This window comes from Lolium rigidum, unplaced genomic scaffold, assembly GCF_022539505.1.
Source record: "Lolium rigidum isolate FL_2022 unplaced genomic scaffold, APGP_CSIRO_Lrig_0.1 contig_26598_1, whole genome shotgun sequence".
NCBI classification, from domain to species: Eukaryota; Viridiplantae; Streptophyta; class Magnoliopsida; order Poales; family Poaceae; genus Lolium; species Lolium rigidum.
In genome coordinates, this window is record NW_025900065.1 from 30642 (window position 1) to 50204 (window position 19563).

The 19563-nt window shown below is 47.3% G+C and overlaps 2 protein-coding genes across 2 annotated transcripts; one reads left to right on the top strand and one right to left on the bottom strand.

Annotated features, from left to right (window-relative positions):
- The first annotated feature begins 1049 nt into the window (after nucleotides 1-1049).
- On the top strand, nucleotides 1050-4121 carry LOC124680718 (ATP-dependent Clp protease proteolytic subunit 5, chloroplastic). Its single transcript, XM_047215771.1, has 9 exons — nucleotides 1050-1150; nucleotides 1220-1315; nucleotides 1397-1514; nucleotides 1596-1688; nucleotides 2232-2277; nucleotides 2372-2444; nucleotides 3172-3206; nucleotides 3303-3391; nucleotides 3599-4121. Exons 1-9 carry the CDS (start codon nucleotides 1050-1052, stop codon nucleotides 3794-3796), a joined length of 849 nt encoding a protein of 282 aa, XP_047071727.1. The 3' UTR covers nucleotides 3797-4121.
- Nucleotides 4122-14315: 10194 nt separating this feature from the next.
- Nucleotides 14316-19155, bottom strand: LOC124680719 (ubiquitin-conjugating enzyme E2 32). Its single transcript, XM_047215772.1, has 5 exons — nucleotides 18973-19155; nucleotides 18474-18605; nucleotides 18286-18370; nucleotides 15103-15266; nucleotides 14316-14997 (listed from the first exon to the last, which is right to left on the bottom strand). Exons 1-5 carry the CDS (start codon nucleotides 19084-19086, stop codon nucleotides 14557-14559), a joined length of 936 nt encoding a protein of 311 aa, XP_047071728.1. The 5' UTR covers nucleotides 19087-19155; the 3' UTR covers nucleotides 14316-14556.
- Between the last annotated feature and the right edge of the window lie 408 nt (nucleotides 19156-19563).

The following is a 19563-nucleotide window of genomic DNA, read 5'->3' on the forward strand; positions in this document are numbered from 1 at the left end:
ATGACTTGGTTATGTCGATCCTTGAGGAAGCCAAATTGTGGATGTTGGCCGGTGCCAGGGCAGCGCCGACTTTCCTTAAATGCTAGACCACCTGATGACACAACACTTCAGGTTCTGTAGGCCTGACAATGTTAGCCTTGTTAGTTTATTTATTTTTTATTTTCTTTGAACTTTTGTAGCTCTGCTACCTTTTTGTATGCTCCCGTCTTCTTGATGGCTTCGTCTAATATACAATGACGCATGCTTAGGCATGTGTTGGAAAAAAAAATAACAGTCACAGGCTAGAGCATGTCAATGTATCCATGTAGCTATAACTTCTCATAATTGAGAGTGGACAAATGGAGGTCGAGCTACATGTAGCTCTTTATTTTCAAAATTTTATAAATCATATTTGTAAGTTTTAAATTTTTTTGAAACAAAATCCTGGATGTAGTCAATGATGAAATCTACAAATGCGCAAAATCTCAATGTGAAATTCTTAGTACTTTAGGCTACATAAAAATAACAAATGTGTGGATCTGAGAATAGTGAATAGTGCATATTTCAAAACTATAAAATTTGTCAGCTTTTGTCATTTTTGTGTAGTCTACAATAAAAAGAAGTTCACATTGAGATTTTGCATATTTGTAGATTTCATCATTCTCTACCTCCAAGATTTATTTTCAGAATATTTTGAAACTTAAAATTATGATTTTCAAATTTTTTAAAATAAAAATCTACATGTAGCTCGGTCTCCATTTGCAGTTTTCGCAATTATATGGCAATAAAATCAACATGTCGAAAGAACCATAGCATGGCTTAAGATTTTTTTTCCGTTAAAAAAAACCGTGGCCAAGGCTCATTTTGCGATTGTTGAACCACGTAAAGCCCAGGGCCCAGAGCAAAAAGCCCACAGTCTTACAACGACCCGGGTCACCGGTTCTTCACTTCTTCTCCAGGAGGCTTCTTCACTCTGCCTCACTGCCTTCTTCCCAGCACCCTCTTCGCGGATAAGAAGCGCAGCCAAAGCCCCCCTCCGCCCAAAACCCCACCGGGAGCTCTCCTCGCCCATGGCGACCACCGCCGCCGCCGCCTCCTCCTCCCTCACCGCCCCTCTTCTCGGCCCCAACCCCAGCCCCAATCCGGCCCCCAGATCCCTCCCGCTCCCCAGGTTCCCCTCCCTCACCTCTCTTTCCAGTTCCAGCATCCCTCCCCTGCCCTAACCGTCTCCCTCTCGCAGGAACCGCAGGTGCGCTCGGTCCGTGGCCGCCGCTGCCGGCGGCGGCGGGTTCGGAATGCACGGGGCTGCGCAGAGGCGCGGGATTTGGTCCATCAGGTGAAGTCAAATTCGTCGCGAAACGGTTCGCAGCTTCGCGTCGTGCTGATAGTGGCGACTGCGTGTGTGTGTGTGCGGCAGGGACGACTTGCTGATGCCGAGGTCGCCCTACTTCCCCGTGGAGGCCGCCGGGGAGCGCGGGCCCTCGCCCATGGTGATGGAGCGCTTCCAGAGCGTCGTCAGCCAGCTCTTCCAGCATGTACGGGAAATTGTTTGGTCTCCTTTCTAGTGTGCAATGTGCGGTGTGTGAGTGTGACCATTTGCGTGCGGTTTGGCGCAGAGGATTATCCGGTGCGGCGGTCCCGTGGAGGACGACATGGCCAACGTTATTGTTGCGCAGCTGCTGTACCTGGATGCCATGGATCCCAACAAGGTATTCTCCTCCTCCTGCGCAATTCCTAATTCCTAGATCAATAGGTGCCAGGTCGGAGGCTTTGCTATGATTTACCATATCTGTTATCCTAGAAATGCTGATCTGTATTGTGCTGTTCTTTAGCTTCAAGTCATTCTGGGGCCTCCTTGCACCAAATGTCAGTGGAACTTGAAATTAAGTCGAGTTGTGGAAGTTAAGTAGGGCGTTGAACTGTTGTTCTTGGATCTGCATTTAAGTAAAGCCGCTCGATGTTGTAGGAAACGTTTTGTTTATCTGGATCCTAGTTGCCAATAGCCATGCGATAAATGTGCCGGCGTATCTGTTAACAATGTTACTGGTACTTTTGTATTGCTTCTATCCCTTAGTGCATAGGTTTTGAGTATAGGATGGGATTGGTTATATCATCGTGATAACGAAGCTTAATTGTTTGTATGTGAGGATAATGTTTCCATCTCAGCTATCGATGCCCTCAGTTTTCGTGACACCGTATATATATTCAACAATGCTTCATACAGTACTTGATTCTTGTCATTTTTATTGTAGGATATCATTATGTATGTGAACTCTCCAGGAGGATCAGTGACAGCTGGTAATAATTCACTTCCATATTTATTATCATTGATTCATGTTATTCATGTATTAGTTGATCCAATATAGTATAAATTTCTTTTACTTCTTTTAAGGGATGGCCATATTTGATACAATGAAGCATATCAGGCCTGATGTTGCCACAGTTTGTATTGGACTTGCTGCAAGGTACTGAGTACTGACATCCTCGTGAAAATATTTGTTCAGTGTTAGGTAATTGATTTCAAAGGCTTTGCAGTTTGCACAGAGTACTGTTTTTTCATAGAACTTTCAGTATAACTTGACCAGTCTACGATTGTGGGGTCGCGAGTCCATGTTTATTGCTGCAAGTTACACTTCTGTCCTTGTTTATTTGTAGATATAGCAAACTAATGTGCATGAGTGTGAACTCATATATTCTTAGTTAAGATGATAGGTTTCATATGATTGTGAACTTTGTACGGATGACGTAATACCGGAGAGCTGCTTCATTTGTCCATTTCCCTTTGTAGGTTTTTTCATGGTAAACTCACCTTTAATATGCTTGGGTCAATATTTACTAGCGTAGTATAACAAATAACAGAAAAAATTATGTTGGCAATGAATATATAATCTTGTAGAAAAGGTCTGTAATACAGACACAGTTCCTAGTTTTTAGAATCTGGCTGAAGTTATAAAAAAAAGGTTTGGATAGGGTTAAAATATCTAATTAATTCCCAAAAGGAAGAGCTGATTTGGCATGATTATTGTTGATGACTGCAAGTGCATAATTTCATTGTTGCCCCTCTGGAATGTTATACCGTCACTTTAAACTTTATATTCCGTGATACCGTTCGCTATATTGTCTGCATTCCCCAGATGATTGATAATGGTTTGGATAGGCTTAAGATACCTTTTTTGCTGTTTCCTTTCGCAGTATGGGTGCTTTTCTACTTAGCGGTGGGACAAAAGGTAATACGAGTGATTGCTAGTATTACACTGTTCTAGTAGTAAATGTAGTCTACAGCTAGACTGAACTTCATGCTTTAATATGTGTATGCATTGCAGGGAAGAGATACAGCTTGCCTAACTCAAGAATAATGATCCATCAACCTCTTGGAGGAGCCCAAGGACAAGAGACTGACCTTGAGATCCAGGTGAATTACAAAGTGAATTTATGTCTGCTAATTCTAGACCAGGACATCTGAGTAATGAAGATCTTTATTTTTCCCGTGCCTATATAAAAGTAATTAATTTTAGACACACAAATGGGCCACCGTTTTGGATAAGAAGCAAGACATACAATTACTATTTCCATCGCCATTAGTTGCCAGTCCTTTAATTTTGAATTTCATATATGTCAGGCCAATGAGATGCTGCACCACAAGGCCAACTTGAACGGGTACCTATCGTACCACACCGGACAGCCCCTGGATAAGATCAACGTAGATACTGACCGAGATTTCTTCATGAGCGCCAAAGAGGCAAAGGAGTATGGCCTTATTGATGGAGTAATCACGAACCCTCTTAAAGCGCTTCAGCCACTTCCAGCTTCCAGTTAGCGCAGCTAGATGTTTTTTTGTGATGTTGCAACCTATTTTTGTTGGGATCTTTTGGAGCTGTATTTGTACCACGCTGTTCTGGTTAGTCTGGCTAGATGTTGTAATTTCACATCATGAAGCGTCAGAGTATGTACGAAACAGTTGCACTGCTAGAATAATTCATCATTTGCAGTAAAATGTTGCACCAGGGTTAATGACGTCTTTGTTGTTATTTTCTTAATGGCTAGAGCCTTGAGTGGGACGGGATGCAAAGTTAAAAGTACGAAACAGTTGCACTACTAGAATATTCATCATTTGCAGTAAAATGTTGCACCAGGGTTAATGACGTCTTTGTTGTTATTTTCTTCATGGCTAGAGCCTTGAGTGGGACGGGATTTCGCTCCATTGCTCAAAAGTTTTAAGCATTACACTACTTTTTCTACATAATTAAGATGCACACATCTGTTTAAGTATCAAGTATGAAACGAAACGTGCTTATAAAGAGAACAAATAGAGTCAACTAGACTAAGCTTTACAGCATCTCCAGTCGCGTCCCCCAAACCGTCCCCCAAAGGGATTTGGGACGCGCAGGACAAAAAAAGCGTTCCAGCCGCGTCCCCCAAAGCCCATTTTTGTCCGGCGCGGCCCGATACGGTGTCCGGCGCCCCGAGCCCGTCCCCGTCCCACAGGGGACGCTCCAGGGACGCCGGACACAACGAAAAGCGAGGCGAACCAACGCGGGGCCGACCCGTCAGTGGCACAGGGAAAATTCGTCTCACACTCCCGCCAAATCCCGCCGCTCCCGCCAAATCGCGCCTATACCGCCGCACACAGGCCTCCCAAAACATATCCCGCCGCCGATTCATTTCTCCTATCCCGCCAATTTCTTTCTCCCTCCCGCCGTCCACCCGCCGCCGCTACCCTCTCTACATGGCGCCGCCGACAGCCCCCAAAAAGATGGCGAAGAAAGCGGCCAAGAAGCCGCCGGGCAATGGGACGAAAGGGGCGACAGCGCCGTTCGCGAAGCCGTGGAAGGTGCCGGCTGCGAAGAAGAAGCCTGAAGAATGGACCGACGATCAATGGCAGCAAGATTGCCTGCGCCGGAAGCTATCGACGGCGGAGCGGAAAGGACGGAGGGCGGCGGAGCTGGAGAAGAAGGCTCAGGCGGCGCGCCAGCACCAGCACGTAATGGCCGGGTGTATTGATGGCGTGTATTTCACACGTTCGTTGGGCAACCCCAAGAGGAAGGTATGATGCGCACATCAGCAAGTTTTCCCTCAGAAAGAAACCAAGGTTTATCGAACCAGGAGGAGCCAAGAAGCACGTTGAAGGTTGATGGCGGCGGGATGTAGTGCGGCGCAACACCGGAGATTCCGGCGCCAACGTGGAACCTGCACAACACAACCAAAGTACTTTGCCCCAACGAAACAGTGAGGTTGTCAATCTCACCGGCTTGCTCGTAACAAAGGATTAACCGTATTGTGTGGAAGATGATTGTTTGCGAGAGAAAACGAGTAAAAACAAGTATTGCAGCAGATTTGTATTTCAGTATTAAAAGAATGGACCGGGGTCCACAGTTCACTAGAGGTGTCTCTCCCATAAGATAAAAGCATGTTGGGTGAACAAATTACAGTCGGGCAATTGACAAATAGAGAGGGCATAACAATGCACATACATGACATGATAAGTATAGTGAGATTTAATTGGGCATTACGACAAAGTACATAGACCGCCATCCAACCGCATCTATGCCTAAAAAGTCCACCTTCGAGGTTATCGTCCGAACCCCTCCAGTATTAAGTTGCTAACAACGAGACAATTGCATTAAGTATGGTGCGTAATGTAATCAACAACTACATCCTCGGACATAGCGCCAATGTTTTATCCCTAGTGGCAACGAGCACAACACAACCTTAGAACTTTCTCGTCACTGTCCCGAGTGTCAATGCGGGCATGAACCCACTATCGAGCATAAATACTCCCTCTTGGAGTTAAAAGTAAAAACTTGGCCAGAGCCTCTACTAGAAACGGAGAGCATGCAAGATCATAAACAACACATGTGTAATAACTTGATAATTAACATGACATGGTATTCTCTATCCATCGGATCCCGACAAACACAACATATAGAATTACAGATAGATGATCTTGATCATGTTAGGCAGCTCACAAGATCCAACAATGAGGCACAATGAGGAGAAGACAACCATCTAGCTACTGCTATGGACCCATAGTCCAGGGGTGAACTACTCACTCATCACTCCGGAGGCGACCATGGCGGTGTAGAGTCCTCCGGGAGATGAATCCCCTCTCCGGCGAGGTGCCGGAGGAGATCTCCAGAATCCCCCGAGATGGGATCGGCGGCGGCGGCGTCTCAGTAAGGTTTTCTGTATCGTGGTTTTTCGCATCAGGGGTTTCGCGACGGAGGCTTTAAGTAGGCGGAAGGGCAGAGTCTGGGGGCTAACAAGGGGCCCACACTATAGGTCGGCGCGGCCAGGGCTTGGGCCGCGCCGCCCTATAGCTTGGCCACCTCGTGGCCCCACTTCGTGTGTTCTTCGGTCTTCCGGAAGCTCCGTGGAAAAATAGGGCCACGGGTCTTCGTTTCGTCCAATTCCGAGAATATTTCGTTACTAGGATTTCGAAACCAAAAACAGCAGAAAACAGAAGCTGGCACTTCGGCATCTTGTTAATAGGTTAGTTCCGGAAAATGCACGAATATGACATAAAGTGTGCATAAAACATGTAGGTATCATCAATAATATGGCATAGAACATAAGAAATTATCAATACGTCGGAGACGTATCAAGCATCCCCAAGCTTAGTTCTGCTCGTCCCGAGCAGGTAAAACGATAACAAAGATAATTTCTGAAGTGATATGCCATCATAACCTTGATCATACTATTTGTAAACATATGTAGTGGATGCAGCGATCAAAACAACGGTAATGACATGAGTAAACAAGTGAATCATATAGCAAAGACTTTTCATGAATAGTACTTCAAGATAAGTATTAATAAGTCTTGCATAAGAGTTAACTCATAAAGCAATAAATCAAAGTAAAGGTATTGAAGCAACACAAAGGAAGATTAAGTTTCAGCGGTTGCTTTCAACTTGTAACATGTATATCTCATGGATAATAGTCAACATAGAGTAATATAACAAGTAAAATATACAAGTATGTAGGAATCAATGCACGGTTCACACAAGTGTTTGCTTCTTGAGGTGGAGAGAAATAGGTGAACTGACTCAACATAAAAGTAAAGAGAATGGTCCTTCAAAGAGGAAAGCATCGATTGCTATATTTGTGCTAGAGCTTTTATTTTGAAAACATGAAACAATTTTGTCAATGGTAGTAATAAAGCATATGAGTTATGTACATTATATCTTACAAGTTGCAAGTCTCATGCATAGTATACTAATAGTGCCCGCACCTTGTCCTAATTAACTTGGACTACCGGATCTTTGCAATGCACATGTTTTGACCAAGTGTCACAATGGGGTACCTCCATGCCGCCTGTACAAAGGTCTAAGGAGAAAGCTCGCATTTTGGATTTCTCGCTTTTGATTATTCTCAACTTAGACATCCATACCGGGACAACATGGACAACAGATAATGGACTCCTCTTTAATGCATAAGCATGTGGCAACAATTATTATTCTCATATGAGATTGAGGATATGTGTCCAAACTGAAACTTCCACCATGAATCATGGCTTTAGTTAGCGGCCCAAAGTTCTTCTCTAACAATATGCATGCTCCAACCATGAAGGTGGTAGATCTCTCTTGCTTCCGACAAGACGGACACGCATAGCAACTCACATGATATCCAACAAAGAATAGTTGATGGCGTCCCAGAAACATGGTTATCGCTCAACAAGCAACTTAATAAGAGATAAAGTGCATAAGTACATATTCAATACCACAATAGTTTTTAAGCTATTTGTCCCATGAGCTATATATTGCAAAGGTGAATGATGGAATTTTAAAGGTAGCACTCAAGCAATTTACTTTGGAATGGCGGATAAATACCATGTAGTAGGTAGGTATGGTGGACACAAATGGCATAGTGGTTGGCTCAAGGATTTTGGATGCATGAGAAGTATTCCCTCTCGATACAAGGTTTAGGCTAGCAAGGTTACTTGAAACAAACACAAGGATGAACGGTACAGCAAAACTCACATAAAAGACATATGGTAAACATTATAAGACTCCATACCGTCTTCCTTGTTGTTCAAAACTCAATACTAGATGTTACCTAGACTCTAGAGAAACCAAATATGCAAACCAAATTAGCAAGCTCTAAGTATTTCTTCATTAATGGGTGCAAAGTATATGATGCAAGAGCTTAAACATGAGCACAACAATTGCCAAGTATCAAATTATCCAAGACATTTTACAGTTACTACATGTAGCATTTTCCAATTCCAACCATATAACAATTTAACGAAGAAGAAACTTCGCCATGAATACTATGAGTAGAGCCTAAGGACATATTTGTCCATATGCAACAGCGGAGCGTGTCTCTCTCCCATAAAGTGAATGCTAGGATCCATTTTATTCAAACAAAACAAAAAACAAAAACAAACGGACGCTCCAAGCAAAGTACATAAGATGTGACCGAATAAAAATATAGTTTCGGGGAGGAACCTGATAATGTTGTCGATGAAGAAGGGGATGCCTTGGGCATCCCCAAGCTTAGACGCTTGAGTCTTCTTATAATATGCAGGGGTGAACCACCGGGGCATCCCCAAGCTTAGAGCTTTCACTCTCCTTGATCATATTGCATCATACTCCTCTCTTGATCCTTGAAAACTTCCTCCACACCAAACTCGAAACAACTCATTAGAGGGTTAGTGCATAATAAAAATTCACATGTTCAGAGGTGACACAATCATTCTTAACACTTCTGGACATTGCATAAAGCTACTGGACATTAATGGATCAAAGAAATTCATCCAACATAGCAAAAGAGGCAATGCGAAATAAAAGACAGAATCTGTCAAAACAGAACAGTCCGTAAAGATGGATTTTATTAGGCCACCAGACTTGCTCAAAAGAAAATGCTCAAATTGAATGAAAGTTGCGTACATATCTGAGGATCATGCTCGTAAATTGGCGTAATTTTCTGAGCTACCTACAGGGAGATAGACCCAGATTCGTGACAGCAAAGAAATCTGGAACTGCGCAGTAATCCAAATCTAGTACTTACTTTTCTATCAAAGACTTTACTTGGCACAACAAAACATAAAACTAAGATAAGGAGAGGTTGCTACAGTAGTAAACAACTTCCAAGACACAAATATAAAACAAAAATACTGGAGTAAAAACATGGGTTGTCTCCCATAAGCGCTTTTCTTTAACGCCTTTCAGCTAGGCGCAGAAAGTGTATATCAAGTAACATCGAAGGGTGGTGCACCTACAGCGGGGTTTGGAGTTTTCTCAACCATGCATAGTATATTAGATACATAAGTTTCAGCGTCTCCCTTTTCTTTAGTCTTGGGCTTGCTACTCTCATCAAACAAATTTTCAGGAACAAGCCAAGCATAGTTATGTTCTAGTGCATCATTCATAGCTAGGAGTTTACATGGTATTGGTGCTTTGATCTCCCCACCATCATTAGCATTATTAGTGTACCTTATCCTATCCATATCCATTTTTTCAAGGAGGCTAACAAAATTAGTATGAGAACCAAGCATATTAAATTTAGCAAAGACCTTTCTAGCCTCTCTTGCTAGACCACCAAATTCTCTAAGAAGGGTTTCTAAAACAAAATCTTTCTTTTCCCCCTCTTCCAAATCACCAAGTGTAAGAAACATGTGTTGGATTATAGGATTGAGATTAACAAATTTAGTTTCCAACAAGCGGACTAAAGCAGACAGCAGCAATTTCATAAGTAGGAGCAAGTTCTACCAAGTGTCTATCTTCAAAATCTTCAACGGTACTAACATGTGTGAAAAATTCTTCTATATTGTTCCTCCCAATTATAGACCCTTGTCCTACCGGTATGTTCTTTGTGGTAAAATTAAAAGGAAACATGATGAAATAAGTAAAGCAAATGCAAGTAACTAATTTTTTTGTGTTTTTGATATAGCAAACAAGACAGTAAATAAAGTAAAGCTAGCAACTAATTTTTTTGTGTTTTGATATAATGCAGCAAACAAAGTAGTAAATAAAATAAAGAAAGACAAAAACAAAGTAAAGAGATTGAGAAGTGAAGACTTCCCTTGCAGCGTGTCTTGATCTCCCCGGCAACGGCGCCAGAAAATATGCTTGATGGCGTGTATTTCACACGTTCGTTGGGCAACCCCAAGAGGAAGGTATGATGCGCACAGCAGCAAGTTTTCCCTCAGAAAGAAACCAAGGTTTATCGAACCAGGAGGAGCCAAGAAGCACGTTGAAGGTTGATGGCGGCGGGATGTAGTGCGGCGCAACACCGGAGATTCCGGCGCCAACGTGGAACCTGCACAACACAACCAAAGTACTTTGCCCCAACGAAACGAGTGAGGTTGTCAATCTCACCGGCTTGCTGTAACAAAGGATTAACCGTATTGTGTGGAAGATGATTGTTTGCAGAGAAAACGAGTAAAAACAAGTATTGCGAGCAGATTTGTATTTCGAGTATTAAAAGAATGGACCGGGGTCCACGAGTTCACTAGAGGTGTCTCTCCCATAAGATAAAAGCATGTTGGGTGAACAAATTACGGTCGGGCAATTGAAAAATAGAGAGGGCATAACAATGCACATACATGACATGATAAGTATAGTGAGATTTAATTGGGCATTACGACAAAGTACATAGACCGCCATCCAACCGCATCTATGCCTAAAAAGTCCACCTTCGAGGTTATCGTCCGAACCCCCTCCGGTATTAAGTTGCTAACAACGGACAATTGCATTAAGTATGGTGCGTAATGTAATCAACAACTACATCCTCGGACATAGCGCCAATGTTTTATCCCTAGTGGCAACAGCACAACACAACCTTAGAACTTTTCATCACTTGTCCCGGTGTCAATGCGAGGCATGAACCCACTATCGAGCATAAATACTCCCTCTTGGAGTTAAAAGTAAAAACTTGGCCGAGCCTCTACTAGAAACGGAGAGCATGCAAGATCATAAACAACACATGTGTAATAACTTGATAATTAACATGACATGGTATTCTCTATCCATCGGATCCCGACAAACACAACATATAGAATTACGAGATAGATGATCTTGATCATGTTAGGCAGCTCACAAGATCCAACAATGAAGCACAATGAGGAGAAGACAACCATCTAGCTACTGCTATGGACCCATAGTCCAGGGGTGAACTACTCACTCATCACTCCGGAGGCGACCATGGCGGTGTAGAGTCCTCCGGGAGATGAATCCCCTCTCCGGCAGGGTGCCGGAGGAGATCTCCAGAATCCCCCGAGATGGGATCGGCGGCGGCGGCGTCTCAGTAAGGTTTTACGTATCGTGGTTTTTCGCATCAGGGGTTTCGCGACGGAGGCTTTAAGTAGGCGGAAGGGCGAGTCCGGGGGCTAACAAGGGGCCCACACTATAGGTCGGCGCGGCCGGGGCTTGGGCCGCGCCGCCCTATAGCTTGGCCACCTCGTGGCCCCACTTCGTGTGTTCTTCGGTCTTCCGGAAGCTCCGTGGAAAAATAGGGCCCCGGGTCTTCGTTTCGTCCAATTCCGAGAATATTTCGTTACTAGGATTTCTGAAACCAAAAACAGCGAGAAAACAGGAACCGGCACTTCGGCATCTTGTTAATAGGTTAGTTCCAGAAAATGCACGAATATGACATAAAGTGTGCATAAAACATGTAGGTATCATCAATAATATGGCATAGAACATAAGAAATTATCGATACGTCGGAGACGTATCATGTATCGCCGCCACCAACGCGAGCCCATGGAGTACATCCGTGCCGGTGTACGTTCCGGGAGTGATCTCTCCGTCGCAAGCCGCCTTCTACAACGACGGCCCCTCCGCCACTCCCGAGTGCGTGACGCCTAACTTGTCGCCGCACTACCAGGATGCGCTGCCGCACGGCGGCTTCAACCCCAACAACCTCTACTCCCCGCCGTACGAGCAGCGCGAGCCAGGACCCGGTCCGGACGGCGACCCTTTCACCGGCCGCAGTGGTCCGCTCGAATACGACGGCGCCGGTGCTGAGGAGGACGACGGGGTTGAGGTGGAGGACGACGAGGAAGAGGACGGGGTGGAGGACGACGAGGAGGACGATGATGAGGACGAAGAGGGCGGCGAGGAAGAGGACGACGAGGGTGCCAGTGACGATGATCTCGTGGAGGTAGACGCGGACGGCGTGAGGACGAAGAAGAAGAAGAAGAAGAAGAAGAAGAAGGCGTCGGGCACACGAGGCCCGAAGTGGACGGTTTTGGAAGATCTTTGTCTGTGCGAGTCGTGGGCGACGGTGAGCCATGACTCCATCATCGGCGCCAACCAGAAAAGCGGGAAGTATTGGGCGAGGATCAAGGCCGAGTTCGATGAGCGCAAGCTCATCAACAACGACTACCAGAAAGTGCCAATGAAGAGGAGCCAGAAGGCAATGTCGACGCGATGGGCCATCATCCAGGCGTCGGTGAACTCCTTCCATGGGTACCATCACGACTTAGAGACCAGAGGCGACGAGCGGCGCCGACGTCGCCCAACTGGTACGACTCTTTCTTCCATAATCCGTAGCGCCTACATTGTGTTCGATGAAATGACTCTACTTCCTTTGGTTAGTTTGATAGGGCCATGGATTTGTACGCGAAGAACTCGGAAGGTCACAAGTCTTTCGTGCTCATGCATTGCTATGGCAAGCTCAAAATGAATGAGAAATGGCGGCTGACGCGCTTGTCGCTGTCCAAGGGGAAGGACGCCATTGATCTGGACGCGCCGCTGGCAACTTCGACAGGGCGTCCTACGGGCAACAAGGCTGCCAAGGCCATCTTGGCCGACGCTGCGTCGTCTGAGAAGACGCAGGCGTCGATCACGAAATGCCTCGCCGACGTCTCCTCGACCTTTATCTCCCGCGACAAGAAGGCCGACCAAAGGTGGGCCGAGCTGCTCAAGAGGCAAGAGGAGAAGCTGGAGCTCAAGAAACGCAGGGACGACATGTCCCTCGCCGAGAACGTCGACAGAGGGAATGTCTCCCCGGACGCGAGCGGCGCACAACTTCTTCAAAGGCCGGATCCTCGACGACATCGAAGCCAAAATGGCGGCGGCGGACGCGGCGGCCCTGGCCGCGGCATCGGCGGCAGCGGCAGCGCAGCAAGAGCAGGCTGACGCGTCTTCTACTGCTACACCTGCGTCGGCCTCTGCGTCGGCGACGGAGCAGACGCACCATGCAGAACAACAGGCAGATCGCGATGAGGTCACCGTGCTCGACGGGCCGGCGTCGACTCAGGATACGACACCGTCGCCCAACCCCTTCCCCTTCTTCTAATTTGCATGCACCACCGGTCTGTAATATAATCGCGCGCCCAGTACTTTGATCGATCGCCGCTACTCTGATCGCGACGAATCGGCGGGAGCGATCTCTTTTGAATGCATCTACTTGAATTTCTGATTGGGGGCGGCGTTTGGGGGACGCGGCTGGGGAGCGACGTCCCCCAAACGCGGCACGAACGAAACACGTCCCCCAAACGCTCGATCCGGCGCGGTTTGGGGGGACGGTTTGGGGGACGCGACTGGAGATGCTCTTATTGGTTTCAATCCGTCGATTATGCAGCCACCCATGTTGGAAAATAAACTTCTTGGCTGTATTCTCTAACCGTGTAGACACATCCGTAAAAAGATCGCGATCCTTCAATTGTTAAAGTGGTGACCATGAACGAAGCAAAGCCGTAGAGCGGTAAACAAACCGCAAGAGAAGAATTTTTATCGTTAAAAACCTTGTCGTTTCCACATAGCCAAAGCGACCATACGGCAACAATCGTGCCCACCCTGATAAGCGACCCCATTTAGCTAATTATTAAAAATATTTGCAATGCTGCAAGGTGGGTATAAGGTAGAACCTATCTGAATGATTGACCATATAGACCTAGCAATCCGACAGTTAAAGAAAAGGTGTTTTATTGTCTCTTCATGATAGAAAACACATTTTGTACAACCTGTTAGTTGCGTTTTGCAAGATTATCTTTAGTTAAATTTACACCCGACGAAGATACCATGCAAAACTTTTGTTTTCAGCGGTATTTTCATCTTCCAGATGAATTTATTATTAACAACTGATTAACTCGATATAATTAAAACTTTGTACATAACGCTAACCGAAAATATACCATTCTTGGTAAGGCTTCAACAAAATTCACCGGCTCCCTAACTGGATTGAAGCTAATCTTTGTAGAGATCCCGCCGGCATATAGGTTGGATCTCTTGTGTCGTTGGGATCCAACATGGAATCTGTATCTGTTTTTGCAATGAATTGTTGGTCATAATAGTCACAGGGAATCTGTATCTGTTTTTGCAATGAATTGTTGGTCAGCTTTGACTTTGAGCTTCAAAGAGCAGACAGATTTCAGGGAATCAGGGAAGGCAAAACTTAAGACAGAGAACGACACTCCACACATATAATGATGAAATATCATGTAGTAACAAGTTTCCATCAGTACTACATACAGTAGGGTACGGGTGGTACCACCATCTCGCTTTCAACTTCATCTGTAGCTAGATAACAACCATTTACAATTCTTAGGGGTTTATAGCTTATATAGCGAACATAACATAGCCGCTCGGATGCAGAACACAGGTAACTCCTCTTGTCAACTTATGCACAAACCTAACTAAAACTTGCCCTCGATGTAACCGGCCAGACCATTGATTTTGAAGAACTTCTTTATCACAAGGGCCATAATAGCAAGAGTCAGCCCAAATGCAGCCAACGTCAATAGCCTGTCATGCTTTGGCTTCTGGATTGTAACAACGGGATTCTGTTGTGCCACAACAACTCTTGGACTGCTGTCTCTGGGGATTACATCTGACTGAGGTTCGATAATGTTCTCTGCAACTTCCGACTCCGAATCAGGCTTTGGAAGGTCAGTAGTAGCAGAGCCAGAGCTTGAGCCTAAAGTGTTGACACCTTCAGCTGCATTGCCAGCATGTTCACCAGAAACATCTGGAGGGGTTAACTTGTTGGTCTCCTCGTCAGAGCCATTTGTCAGCAATTGAGGAACAGCTGGAGCTTGAGGAACAGCTGGAGCTTTACTGAGCATTTGCTCATGGATCTGTGTTTGCAACAGTTAATTGTGTCAAAAACAGTTCACTGTGTCAAAGAAAAAAGACGGGGCGTGTTTAAACTTTAAAGGTTCTTGAAAGTGTTGCAAATTTACCTCATCAATTACTCTTTGGCGTTCTGGGGAGCCAAACTTTGGTGGTGTTTCACGCGCTTTGATAGCTAGTGCTCGTCTATCTTCCTTTTTGTAGTCCAGCGAACCCAATGCCCCACCAGGATTTGTAGGCATGAATGCAATTAACGCTACTAGTGCTGTGCGAACTGCAACACATAGTTTGGCTCAGCTGTGGATAAATCATATCAACAAGGAAAAAAGAAAGCTCTTATACATAGATGAGAAGAAAACTTTTGTGGGCCAAAAACAACAATCAAGAAAGCAAATTTGATAGATACATCAAGAAAAACAGCCATATATCGGTCCACAAATATGGTGTTAAGACCCTCTCCAGAAGAATGATGAGTTCCTCCTACATCTAAAATGATTCAACATTTAACCTACTCCAGTGTCCAGACTATAATAAATGGAGAAATAAATCCCCAACCAAACGTGGAGTCGTTAAGAGCATCCCCACTCGTTGGCGCTCCCCACGCCCAAATCCGGCGAAATTTTCGTCCGGATTGGAGGAAGATTTGGCGTGGGGAGGAGTAGTTTCCCAGCCGCGTGCCCAGGCGAAGTCGACGATGCGAATTTGAAAAATGGAAACTTGACAAACTACGGCTAAAAACGGGCGAATATAGACTAAATTTAATGATATTTATTATATAACGGGCGGAGTTCATACATAGAGGCCGAATTCGACTATATTTCGAATTCGGCTAGGGGAATTCAAATGCTAATTTTAAAACATGGCGCTCTACATGCCGAAATGGCGGTAGAACACCGTGTAGTCGCTGAAGTCGTCGTCGGAGCCGTCGTCCTCGACCTTCGGCTGCGCGGCCTGGCTGCTGCTGCCCTGGCCGGCGTCTCCCACCCCGGGGATGGCTTGTACCATTCGTCGCCGGAGGACTCGAGGTCGACGAAGGGGACAACGACGCCGGATGGAGGTGTCGCAGGACGGCGGTAGCGCGCGACGTCGTCGTCGGCGGTTGGAGCGGCGCGGGCGGCGGTTGGAGCGGCGCGGGCGGCGAGTTGGCGTGCGGCGGTCAGGTCCAGCAGCCGCCGCTGCTGCTCCGCCTCCTCGCGCTCCCAGTCGCGCCTGGACCAGTCCAGTGCGGCGTCGTCCGCGCGCTTCTCCTCCTCCATGTCCTTCAGCGACCTGGCGATCGCCTCCGCCATCGCGGCGTCCTCCGCGCGCTTCGCCTCCTCCTCGGCGAGCTGGTTTGCGGCGGCCTCTTTCTTCGTCTTCTTCCGGCCGCTCTGCGGCGCGGAAGGCTGGTCGCGGATGACGAGGGCGCCGCTGCTGCGCCCTCTGGTCGGCGGCGGAGACGCCGGTTCCTTCTTCACGCGCGCCGGCGTCGAAGGCGACGTCGCCTCCTTCTTCACCGGCGCCAAGGATGACCTCAGCGCCGATCCGGAAGACGACGAGCTGACAGCCATGCGCCGTGGCTGCCAGACGTTTCCCCGGCGGCGGCTCGCTGATGCCCTCGATGCAGGGGGCATCGTGAGCACTGGGTAGTTGCCGCCCTCGATGTGCTCGAGGACGTTCGCCGGCGTCCTATCCGGCGCGCTCCACCAACGTCGGCGGCCCGCGGCGTTGTTGCGCGGAGGCGGAGGCGGCGGGCCGTCGTATGAGGCGAGCTCCCGCTCCCGCCGCTGGAGGAAGTAGGAGTTCCACGCCGTGTAGTTGTCGGGGTGGTGGCGCGGCTCGGCGCGCTCCTCGTCCGTCATGGTCATCCGCGCCTCCTCGATGGCGACGTCGAGGGCGTGGCCCCGAGGCGGCGGCGTGATTGGTACGCCGCCAGCACTAAGCCGCCACCCGCCGCCTGGAGGCCTCGTGTCCAGCGGGCAGGGGTACCCCGCCTGGTGGAGGAGGTGCCCTCCCACGCGTGGAGGGACCGGCGGGGGAAGCCGTTGTTGGCTGCGCCATCGTCGTCGTAGAACACCATCGGGAGAGTAGAGGGAGAGTGGAGGGAGAGTGGAGCACGGGGTACGCCTCGCGGCGAGCGGAGCGGCGTATATAGGCGCGGCTGGCGCGGGGGATTAATGTCGCGTGGAATGCGACGCGTCCGCGGCGAGCTGACCGGCGGCAGCCTTTACTGCGCGCGAAAGACGATGCGTGCGCGGAAGACGACGACATTAACTCGCCGCGTGGCCGGCGAATGCAGACCGGCGGCAGGCTTTTACAGCGCGTGGAAGACGATGCGATGAGGACGACGATCGGTTTCTCTCGCCGACAAGTTGGGGCCACCAGACGCGCGGGAAGTTTCCTCGATATTTCCCGCGCTTTCGTTTCGTCCGGAGTCCCCGAGCGCTCCCCGGGGGGGCGGGGATGGCGTGGGATCGCCGGATGAATTTAGGCCCAAATCCGGACGAAAACGAGGAACCGGGGGCGCGACTGGGCCAAATTACGCCGTCTGGATGGAAAAAACGTCGTTCGGGGGCCTCGTCGGGGAGATGAGTGGAGATGCTCTAACAAGCTAAGAAGATGTCTTGACTTCTTGAGACATGTTTGCAACCAAATTTTAAAAACCAGATATTTCTTTTGCTAACCTAGGTATAGTGATAACCAGATTAAGATTGCTTATTTTACAACAATTAAGGACTTCCTCCTTTAGCCAGGTTATGGGACAAAAAAAATACATAGGGCAACCCCACAAAGAACCATTTCCTTGGCACCATGGTCATATATTGTATAATACAAAATGGCACCCAACACATAAAGGTGAAAAAATAACATGCAATATCTGGTTCTTGTTTAAGTTCAAAGGGTGGCTGTATACTAGGCTTGTTTGTAGCAATTACATGACCAACAAAAATGGAAACTGCTACATTTGAATTAACTAATTAAGCATGCACATGCCAGATGCCTACACCATTTAATGCATGTTGTTAAAAAACACTAATCCTACTACACAGATTCACCTTAAGAACCATAGGAAAGTAGAATGCATGTTTTATAGAGAAGTAGAATGCATGTTTTATAGAGAAGTGCTTACATCACATTAAACTACGAAGACATAGAGGAAAATAAGGTGTATAATTTGGCACCGTCCTTGTAGTCCCACAGGACCAAATCCCTATCGACTACGAATATGGTGCTACTCAACGCATTTGAGTTGTCCTTTATATTTATATAAGAGCTTACTTGAGGACCCAGTTTACAAACAAATGACCACTTACCACTCCATGATGGCTGCCAATGCTCGGGGTGGTAATTTGATATGCTCAAACATATCTTCTTCTGAGTCTCAAATCTTCCACTTGGCTGCAGCAAAAGGTGAAAAGACAGAGTAACGTCAAACAACAGCTCACGAAGGCATATGCCGAACTAAAGGCAGGCAGAAGATTAAGACACAGCGATTGCAGACCGTGAGCAGCATGAAGGACGGTGGCTTGAACGGGTAGTCCGAGGGCAACTGAATCCTCCCGTGGTAGATTCCTCCCTCAAACTCGCTGTCTCGTGGGCCCAGGATGGCAAATTGCCACTCGAAAATGTCCTCCTGTTCGGGCACAGACATTGTAAATTAGAACGAGGCGATCAAATGTCAACCAAATCGAGGCAATAAGTTTCATATAATATCTAGTTTAAACGTCCTCGAAGCTACAGCCATTTCACTTTCCGATTTCAACACTCAATTGACGGAGAAACACATATATTTGCCGGATTACAGTAATTTACACATAATAACGCAGACGAGACAAGCCTAAAGGTAAACGGTATAAATGAATCCAGCACCGAAATTTCCGCGCACCAGAAATTGACGTTAAAACCTAAGGTTGCCCAACTAACATTCGATTTGGACCTAGAAGAACCAGATCGGACAAAACTTGGGGAAAAGGTGGGGGGAGAGGGATCGGGATTGGGACCTCGAGGGGGAGGGCCATGAAGTCCGGCGAGGGATTGGACTGCATCTCCTTGACCTCCTGCAGGATCCGCTTCACTGCCGGGTTGCTCCGGTTGAACTTGCCCGTGGCCGCCATCGCCTCCGCCGCAGGGGACCGCCTAGCCTCGCCGCCGACGCTGACCGGCGCAGGATATCAGCCTTCGAATTGGGAATTGGAGAGAGGGGAGAGAGGACTGGAAGGAATTGGAAGCGCGTGTGGGGGAGGATTTATTGGAGCGGGTCGACGTGTCTCTGTCCCGTGGGACAGGTGAACAGATTGGGCCCCACTGGTCGGTGAAGGTGGACGTGGGAGTTGATGTGGCTGGGCTCACGTGGCGTGCCGCTATTGGTGCGTCTGTCGTGGGTGAGTGACTTAGGAAGCTTCCGACTGGCTGGGCTCATCGACGGCAGGGCATGTGCATTTAAAAGCATCTCTAGCAGACACCGTAAAAAAGCGACGAAAAACACAAATTCAGTGCACCGAACTCGTGTTTACGGGCCGGAAAATGACAGGCGCAGAATAGAGCCCGTATCAAAAACTGAAAAACAGAATATTCTGTTTTTCAGTTTTCGA

Coding starts and splice junctions, on each gene's coding strand:
- LOC124680718 (XM_047215771.1), top strand. CDS start 1,050: ATGGCGACCACCGCCGCCGCCGCCTCCTCCTCCCTCACCGCCCCTCTT. Junction 1,316..1,396: donor CGCGGGATTTGGTCCATCAG/GTGAAGTCAAAT, acceptor TGTGTGCGGCAG/GGACGACTTGCTGATGCCGA. Junction 2,278..2,371: donor AGGAGGATCAGTGACAGCTG/GTAATAATTCAC, acceptor ACTTCTTTTAAG/GGATGGCCATATTTGATACA.
- LOC124680719 (XM_047215772.1), bottom strand. CDS start 19,086: ATGGCGGCCACGGGCAAGTTCAACCGGAGCAACCCGGCAGTGAAGCGG. Junction 18,606..18,972: donor TCATGGCCCTCCCCCTCGAG/GTCCCAATCCCG, acceptor GTGCCCGAACAG/GAGGACATTTTCGAGTGGCA. Junction 15,267..18,285: donor TTGGCAGCCATCATGGAGTG/GTAAGTGGTCAT, acceptor TATGTGTTGCAG/TTCGCACAGCACTAGTAGCG.